We start from the raw sequence: 9,283 nt of genomic DNA on the forward strand, positions 1-9,283 counted from the left end.
TATATATTTTAGGTTTTACAAGGAATGCAGATCACCTTTTGTTAATTTGTGTGAGCTATTCTCTTCCTTACTCAAGTCTAAGGCACCAGTTTATAAACTGCCATGCCCAAAGTGCCCACCATCATCATCATCATCACCATCATCATCATCATCAGCAGCAGACTGCCTCTCTGTCTGTGTAAACAGAAGGGTGGAGACTTAAACCACACCTTCTCCAACATTCACACCTCTCCTTTTCTGGCCATTTACTGAATATAACTCCTCCATTCATGCATAACACATTGCTTTACCCGCCACTGCCTTTAAGTTTGGTTGCTTGGAATACACGTGCTACAGCATTCGGCAGCGGGCGAGGGACAAAGAAGTCAGGATCCCCATCGATTGGATAGACTGTGCATTATTCTATGTGAGGAAATTGACAGGATTATAACCTCAGATGAAGACGATGGTTGCTCCTGACAGGATGCTCACAATTTCAACAACTCACCAACTGACACCTCTTGAGCAAAAGCGAGCGAGATGAGAAACAAAGGCAGTCCCACCGCCAGAAACGTCACTATTTTGTCCACCGCCAGCTCCAGACGCACCCCTTTGTACTTGGCCTCGGTGGGGTCCTTCAACAAAAAATCGTTAAACACGTACTCGGTGGCTACGTGGGCAATCGCCATGACGGATGAGAACAAAAAGCCGGTGTTGTCTAATTGACGGAAGAGTCGAGTCTCTTTTCAATTAGCCCAAAGCGAACTGCGTCTGAGGTTTCAATTAATACAAAAAAAGAAGAGTAGGAAGATACGTAATGCATAAAAAACTGAGCCGTTATTGTTTAACCATCTCCATTCCCAACTGGGACTGATGGTTGAACCTGCTGTCCCGTTACTGTGGCCCAGACATCATAACGGCACAACGGGGAGGAACTGGCTGGCTGCCCGCCGCTAGAGGGCACTACCGATGCAACGTAACGCCTGATAGATCATGTACATGGTGGCACACTGGCGCTTCAGTGACAAAGAATAACATGATAGCCTCTTCGGGTCATTTTAATCATGCGTAATGGCTCAATTCATTATACATTACATTACTGGATTATTATATTGATGGTTGGTTTAATCTAAAACTATATTTTAAGATGGTCAAACTATGTTATTGCATGCGTTTTGTAAAGTATACTAGTAATGAAAATCAATGTAGTTCAGTCCAAAAAAAAAAAACAGAAGAAATAAAATCTCTGAAATACACGTAAATGGAAATAGTCACGACTGTATTTACTTGAGTAAATGTACTTTCTCTGGAAGGCATTTATCCAATCCCAAGAAATAGAGCAAGGTTATAACCTTAAGGGACTGCTACTTTTTACAACCACGAGCCAATAAATGCAAAAAATGATGACATCCAATGGAATAGATCAAACCTCATTCAGTATAAATAACGGGAAAAGTCTAAAATCACCTTCCTAGGGACATATGCCATAGGCATAGGCCAAACGAAAATATTATCATAGCTATATCAGTGATAAAATGCATGATTTTCTATCACATTTTGTAATGTTAATTTCAAATGTTAATTCAATACACCAAATATATTGACCCAAAAAAATAGCATTTCAAGATTTTTAGTTGATTTGATTTATTTCCATCGGAACTAGGGCTAAATGTGAAAGAATATATAATATCTTATTGCAAATATATATCAGCCGCGTGCCAGGCATAACAATAACATTTGCGACAGCTGTGCGTGCTTTCTGGCAAAAGTAGGTTACAAAAAGGTGCGGGATTTCTTGAGCGCTAGATAGGAGGAACAACAGCCCTTGGAGGAGGATGATGATGTGAAAGACGAGCCCTTCCCAGGTATCCGAGTCACAAACTTTTTAGGACACTTCTAGCCATTAATGTTTACCGTAAAGGTAATGAACGGTAGCACGCGGGGGTTGCTGCTAGGTGTCTGTTAAACAAGCTAACAAACGGTGTCTGTTGTTAGCTTAAATCTAACGCTAGCTCCAGGAAAACAAATAACGTTTACGTAAATTATCGCTAGCTCATTCCAGCTAAGTTAGCGGTCGGGCTAGCTAGTTAACTAGCTTACGTTACTTCCGCTGTAAACAACGGTTACGACACTCGGAAAAACGGGAACGTGAGCTAGCGTGTAGCTAATTTAACATTAACGTCGGTTGCTTCACTTGATTCGCTTTGGTGAAACGGTACTGTAGCGTTAATTCAGACAAGTTAAGCAGTCCAAACTCGCTAACTCTGTGAATGTCCTACATAATGACGTGCCCCCCTTTGTTGATTTAAACATTCGGTACGAAGCTGTGCTGAGTCAAACGCACCTGCATGACCAGACCTGTGCTTTCTAGAGGAGTCGGTGAGGTTTTAGTGTCTCACTTGACTTCTCTGTGACTTTAACGTTACTTATGCAGCTACCAGCTAGTGTGTACTCTTAACTTTCGTTTCCTCTCTACAGGAAAGCATGAGAGAGAAGAGAGGTGAAAGTATGGTGACAGACCTCTCTGGGTTGTGTAATGGAAGGACTGGGAAAGGAGAGATCCATATGCAGCTCTAGACCCTTCCCATGGCTCAGTCACCCCAAACCGGAGGCCTCAACCCTGCTATGGAAACTCAAAGACTGCTTCCCCACCAATGAGACAACCTCGGCTCATCACGCGGACAAAGAAGTAAGTATTTATCTGTTTACAGTCCAGGTATTCAGAGGCGTAGGCCTTAGTAAAACACAGACGTGTGGAGGAACTTTAATCAATCTGTATTGTGAACTCTGAATTAAAAGAACGATCATTCAGGAGAATGATTGTTGTTCATCAGAGATACGGTTCTCGGCAACAATCTGGTGGAATCTTTTATTTCATATTTATCATCTGTTACCTTAACATGAATTGCAATCAACCTTGTGTCAACTCAACCAGTGACAAATTGAAACGCAGCAACTTGCATTTTACAGGAATTTAAAAAAATTAAATTTTACGCTGAAAGCAGGGAGTCCTTTAAAAATGGTGCTCTTGTCGCATGCATAATAACAGCCGCAGGCATGACATTGTGTCTCTATCAGCTGATAAACAAACGGCAGATTTGGAGATGCTGGGGTATACTTTAAATTCAGCATGTAAGTGTTGGCAGAGATGGCACAGTACCTTTTCTTTTTTCTATTCGAAGTTGGCCACGACAAGCCACGTGAAGTTGTTATATATCGTTGCCGCAGTTGTCTTGTGCTTTGAGGGTGCTGCTAATACCATTGCACACCCATTCAGGTTATTTAGATGAAATGTCTGCCTTTTGCAGAAAATATTTGCAGGTGATGATGATAATAATAATAATAATAACAATAAACTTAAATTGAAATAATCTGCTGGTCATTTTATGTTACAGAGCACGTACATGGATAGCAGAAAGGCCGTGCTGGAACTGAAAGATGTCCCTCCTCCTCCACACCATACGTCCTCTTCCCAATCATCCCAGCCCTTCTCTCTGGCCCCCCTCGCTATGCCTCCTCCCTGCTTGCCTCCTCCTCCTCTGCTTACACAAGACTCGCACCAGCAACCGCCCCAGTCACAGCTGCAACAAGAGGGGGCTAGCCCTAAAGTAAGCATTTACACGCACTGTGACTATTGCAGCACAGATGGCTATGGGTTATCAGGTGGTGGGAGTGTTGTTGGCACCAGCAGCAGCATTGCTGGTGTTGTTTCGCTCTATATGGCTCCAGGCTCTCTAGGAGCACCCATCAGCACCAGCAGTATCGGCAGGTCAGGCCTTTGCTCTGTAGCGTCGTCTGTTCATCACTATAAACACATTAGCTGCAGAAGCGGAGGTGAAGTTCTGGATTCTTTGCCCACTCTTGGTTACAAACCTCCGCTGTCCTCTTCTGTCGCCACCTCTCAGCCTGTTTCATCACAACCCTACCTCTCCTGCTGCTCAGGGCTTCTCCACACGTACCCAGCTGTACCTCTAACATGCAGTCCACCCAGCCTGTTTCGCTCCTCGGCACCCCTGGCTTCCTCTCTCCCCTGTGTTTCTGCTCTACCCACTCCCTTGCATGGCTCTTGCCTGGCCTCTTCTGGCTACTACCCCTGTGGTGTGGACTGCTGCCCATCAGCCAGGAGATCCCAGAGAACCACACTCGGTGATCACCCGACCATCACCACTACAACCACCTCGGCACACTTCTGCTCTAATCCTATGCACCTAAATGTAGAACGCACAGTTTGTGTGAAGGGGGCACACTACTGCCAGGAGTGCCTGTTGAAGGTTGGTAGAGTTCACTTCAATAACTGTGGCCTCTCTTTTGTTTTTGTGTAGCCTAGAGATCACTGTACGTAGATTTATTCTATACAAGTTGGATGACTTCGCCATGTGAGACCGGCATTGTGTATGTGGTGTTGTAATATGCATTTAGGATGGTATTGCTTGATGTTAGTGTTATTTATTTGTATTTATTTTCTCTGACTGTTGTACTGATTTGTACCTAATTGCAGCCCATAAATGGTCTGGTGTCAGACTCTGAAAAGGTATGGCCCAATGCACCTCTTCCCCACACTGCTCCTATCCCTATTCCCATTTGTAATGGCTGTGGCACCTCGTCTGATGCCATGATGCTCATGCCATCGGCCAATCATGGCAAGACTGGCCAGAAGTATGGTTAGTGGACTCTTTACTATACAATTTTGAATTCCTGCATGTTTACTGTTGGTCTTGTGGAGTCTTGATTAATTTCAAGCTGTTAAGTGTGTTTTTAGAATGATTGTCTGCAAACTGTGTGTTAGGTTCTCCAGAGAACAGCGGCCCTGAAAACATCCCTCCGGTGGGCGTCTTCTGGGACATCGAGAACTGCAGCGTGCCGAGCGGACGCTCTGCCGGCGCTGTGGTCCAGCGTATTCGCAGCCATTTCTTTCAGGGCCACCGTGAGGCAGAATTCATCTGCGTCTGTGATATCAGCAAGGAGAGTAAAGCCGTCATCCAAGAGCTTAACAACTGCCAGGTACCAGCAAAGAGCATGTTGCGTGCTTTTCACGACTACGCTGTTAATGAGGGACATTTACACCCTGAATGAATACCATTGAGCTACAGTTTAAGATGGGCAGAGTTGGTTGTGCTTCATGCCATCATGTTGCCTTAAGTTAGAGCTCATTCAGTGTTTCTTTGTGCGCGCTAATGTCTTTTTGTCATTTGTTCTCAATGAGGAGAGAGTGTTGCAGCTGCATAGAGAAAAGCAGTGCACCTCAGCTGACATGAGGCATCTTTGCACTATTCTTTGCCAAATTGAATACTGCATTTGGAGCATTCATAAAAATAAACACTATGAAACCACCTATTTGATAAAGTTATTCCCACGTCAGACATTGACCTCCATAAAATGACACAAACATGTCCAGTAATTTCCCCCCAAAAAACAGCTAAATGCATGAATTTGTTCCATCAGGTTACTGTTGCACATATCAACGCCACCGCCAAGAATGCTGCAGATGACAAGCTTCGCCAGAGCCTCCGACGCTTTGCTGAGACCCACACTGCACCCGCTACCGTTGTCCTCGTATCCTGTGAGTTTCAGCTCCGATTCACTGATCAACTACAGCCTCGACCGCCACGAGGGTTCTTGTAACAAGGCGCGTTATATTTTCATTTTTTTTTTTTTTTTTTTTTTTTTTATTAGCGGACGTGAACTTTGCCAGCGAGCTGAGTGACTTGCGTCACCGCCACGGCTTCCAGGTGATCCTGGTCCATGGCAGCCACACGTCTTCAGCCCTCCTGCAGCATGCCCACCGCCACGTGGCCTTCCAGGAGATCACAGCTGATCTGCCACCGCGCATGCTTGTCAAAGCACAGGTAAGCCTCACAAATGCTTCGTTAGGACTGAACTTTTTTCTGTTTCAGATCTACTTTGGGTTAAATAAGGTAAGTAGTTGCTGGTAAACATAACCAAGAAGAATTTGATTTCAGTGTGGACTTACCAAGAGGGCAGAAAGGCAGTTGGAATGTGAATTTCATCATCTTCCCAATTATTTACTCACCCCAATTTTTCTTTTAGGGGTCATTACAATTTTTCATGATCTATATTACTCTGAGCAATTCTTCAACTTGTTTTTCAACTAAAAGGAAGACTACTGCTTTGATTTTTAAGTGTAAATCCTACAAACCAGACGGGCACGCTGTCTCTTCCTCCCCTCCCTCAGCCCAGTTTCAACCTCCTCTATGTGCACAACCTCCCTGACAACTGTGACAAGAGCCTACGGAACGCTGTGAAGCTCAGGCTACGCCGCCTATCAGACAACTGTGGTGGCAAGGTGCTGGGCGTGGCCCAGGGCACAGCGGTCCTCCGCTTTGGCAGCATTGAGGCAGCTGCCCGTGCCCGCAAGCGAATGGAAAATGAGGATGTATTCGGCCGCCGAATCAGCATCTCCTTCTCCCCGCGGCCCAGAGACGATGCAAGTCCTGAGCCCGAGTCTCGGCCCCATCACTTGACTCTGCCCCAGACCTATCAAAACCAGGATTTAATGTTCGACCCGCCCCCGTCCCCATCCTCCTCCTCCTTTCTGCCCCTGGGGATGCCGAGGTCACCCAGGAGGCCACGGCGAGCAACCCGCCCGTGCCATGCCCCTGGCCCGGTGCCTGAAAGGCCCTACAGCCCCAGGAGGGGGTGCAGTGGGCCTCCCGGTGGTGCTCCAACCAAGCCCCATCAGGTCAGCAGACTCGTCGGTGCCTGCTTCCCCATTACCTCCTTTGCCCTCCATCCTTGTCTGCAGGCCAGTGTCCCTCTAACTGCTGCTTTGACTAACCGCCTCTAGCTGCTCGCTAAGCTTCATTTGTCTGCCTGTGCTAGCATCCATTAGTTTGTCATTAGCGCTTCATGTATCACCTGTTGTCCTGCATTTTTATTGGTCATTCATCATATTAGTGCATGAATCCGCCTCTAGCGTTTGTGCCTTTCTGACGGTTTTGTCCAGTATATCGGTGCTGATGTTCTGCTTTCTGTCAGTAACCTGCTCCATGCCTGTGTTCCTTTGCTTTGGCCCCCGTGGTTTTTTCTCTTTGATAAAACTGATCTCGGGTGGCCGGTATGACTGGCTTTGCATGTCTTTTTCTTGACTGTAACCATCTGACCGGTGTGGAAGACTGGACAGAAGTGACCCATACATTGATTACTGTGTAGATGGACTAAAACTAGGGATGGGCACTTTAAGATTTGTCTGTAGTTGGACAGTAAAGAGAAATTTAAATTTATAGTTTGTCCAAAATGAATCTCATTCAGCACCTAAATAGAAATATCATTAAAACACTAAAAATATTTAACCTGCACAATGGGAATACTGCATAACCTAAACATTTATAGTTAAAACGCACGACTATATCATCGGCTTACCTATAAATGTGTCCGAAAGTACGTGTCAACTACAAAATGATGACAATTGACAATCGTAATCTGTCGATGGTAAAACTCCAATATTTATGGTGTTTATTACAGCTGTTTTCTAGTCAGCCAGTTGATTTTATATGCACTTCCCTAGTTAAACTTCCGAATACCAGTCTATGCCATTCCCTGACTTTTTCCATTGAGCCTGACACATGCACACACACGCGCACACGCGCATCAACAGTCTCCAGCCAGTCCACAGCTACAGTATTGACATCTGCTGCCTCTGTCTGGTCTAGGAGTTGGGTAGTTTGGAGGGCAAGGCCAGAATGAGCTTCAACCACCTGGAGAAAGGACGTGCTGCTTCCTCTTCCCCACACAGTAATGGTGAGACGGGAGCCATGGAGCAGCTGTCCAAGCCGGGCCTCTCTGGAGAATCCATGTACAGGAGGAGGTACACTAGACTGAGATGAAAATTCCTTTGATAATTTTTATCTGAGATGTGCAACTACGAGCTTTAACCCAAAATATCTGCTCATGGAGGCGGTATGTTTTTATTTTCCAGCCAAGTACAAACTTATTTTTATTATAGAAAAAGGATACAATCCTATTAAACGTTGTCTCAATAGAAAAGAGAGCATTTAGAAGCCCCGGACAGTGAAGGATGGGGCTCTCACACATGCGGCTGTCCTTTTTCTAATCTTTCCATGCAGAAGAGAGGGCTCCTACCCTCGTAGTGTGACTGAATCCCCTGCAGAACACGTGGACAGGAGCACAGGAGAGTTCCAGATTAGCACACCCTCAGCCTTCAGCAAGTTGAACCTGCACAGGAGCTTCAGTCCCCTCGTCCTGTCTCAGGGTTCCTGGTCCTCCAGGTGACATATTGGGTCATATTTGAATAAGTTAACCGAGAGCATTGGTTATTACAGTGGTGGCATACAAAGTCTCCAAACCCTCAAAGTATTTATTGTAATGGTAATTGTAATTTATAAGTTGTCTCTGCCCTTCTCTAACAAAAGGAGTGCATCGCCCTGCCTGTCCAGCCGGTCCTCACCCCTCCTGGCTGCCGCTCGCAGCCCGTGTCCCGAAGGCCCACCTGAACCGTTCTCAGACGGGGCAGAGGTCCAGGTGGCCAACCTGGACTACAGAATGTCTCGCAAGGATCTGCAGCAAACGTTGCATGACACCTTCTCGCGTTACGGACGGGTAAGACCAACTCCAGTGATGTTATCGGCCTTTTTCACGGACGATAAAAAAGGTCCATTGTGCTGTTGAATGTGTTCATCAAGCGTGCCCGAGTCCACAACGACAAAGTCGCTTGAGATGGAACGTTTGCGTGCAGATTTTCTGCTTGACACGTGATTCACCCCGGTCTCAAAACATTTCCTTGTGCTGTGACTTGTTTTGTCTAAGGTGAAAGCTGTGGAGCTCAGCCCCCACACGGACTATCAGCTGAAGGCCACAATCCAGATGTTGTCCCTGCAGCAGGCCATAAGCGCCGTCAGTGGCCTGCACCGGTATAAGATCGGAGGAAAGCGCATTCAGGTGTCTCTGATCACTGGTGGGAGCAACAAATCCCTTTCCATGCTCGGGTACAGTTCAGTGTAATTCAGTTGGGTTTCTCTAGATGTTCTGGTTTTGGACTGTGGGGGTAATTGTCAGCGTTTTCATTATACAGCACAGAGATCATCAGCATTCTACAAGATGCACCTGCCAATTGCCTTCCCCTCTTCAAGTTCACAGAGATCTATGAAAAAAAGTAAGTAGCTTTGTCTCCACTTTCATTCAAACAGGAACAACATTTGTAACACAGCAATTCCACAATGATGATATGCTTTTCAGAGTAGTTTGCTATACTATAAACTATATGCTCCCCCCCCCCCCCCCGAAACGCCTCGATGGAAAGTTGGTGGTGGGAGTGTGCAGACTACCC

General features: G+C 45.9%; 2 protein-coding genes across 3 annotated transcripts in view; one reads left to right on the forward strand and one right to left on the reverse strand.

Moving 5' to 3' along the window:
* panx1b (pannexin 1b) overlaps positions 1–860 on the reverse strand; it is a 5,175-nt gene extending 4,315 nt beyond the window's left edge. Inside the window, exon 1 of the mRNA XM_031864407.1 lies at positions 488–860. Within this exon, the coding sequence (XP_031720267.1) occupies positions 488–668 (181 nt within the window). The 5' untranslated portion in view covers positions 669–860. The remainder of the gene's footprint in view (positions 1–487) is intronic.
* An 871-nt stretch (positions 861–1,731) lies between these two features.
* marf1 (meiosis regulator and mRNA stability factor 1) overlaps positions 1,732–9,283 on the forward strand; it is a 14,884-nt gene continuing 7,332 nt past the window's right edge. The window contains exons 1-13 of one of the 2 annotated variants that reach the window (XM_031864574.1): positions 1,732–1,844; positions 2,458–2,668; positions 3,375–4,250; positions 4,478–4,640; positions 4,766–4,980; positions 5,422–5,539; positions 5,653–5,825; positions 6,173–6,679; positions 7,650–7,804; positions 8,064–8,225; positions 8,370–8,556; positions 8,764–8,942; positions 9,029–9,109. In XM_031864574.1, the coding sequence (XP_031720434.1) occupies positions 2,516–2,668; positions 3,375–4,250; positions 4,478–4,640; positions 4,766–4,980; positions 5,422–5,539; positions 5,653–5,825; positions 6,173–6,679; positions 7,650–7,804; positions 8,064–8,225; positions 8,370–8,556; positions 8,764–8,942; positions 9,029–9,109 (2,969 nt within the window). In that variant the 5' untranslated portion in view covers positions 1,732–1,844; positions 2,458–2,515. Of the gene's footprint in view, positions 1,845–1,905; positions 2,359–2,457; positions 2,669–3,374; positions 4,251–4,477; positions 4,641–4,765; positions 4,981–5,421; positions 5,540–5,652; positions 5,826–6,172; positions 6,680–7,649; positions 7,805–8,063; positions 8,226–8,369; positions 8,557–8,763; positions 8,943–9,028; positions 9,110–9,283 lie in introns of those variants that run through there. The other variant, XM_031864575.1, reaches the window with a different exon arrangement.

The sequence above is a fragment of the Anarrhichthys ocellatus genome, unplaced genomic scaffold, assembly GCF_004355925.1.
Source record: "Anarrhichthys ocellatus isolate YVR2014 unplaced genomic scaffold, GSC_Weel_1.0 scaffold31, whole genome shotgun sequence".
NCBI lineage: Eukaryota > Metazoa > Chordata > Actinopteri > Perciformes > Anarhichadidae > Anarrhichthys > Anarrhichthys ocellatus.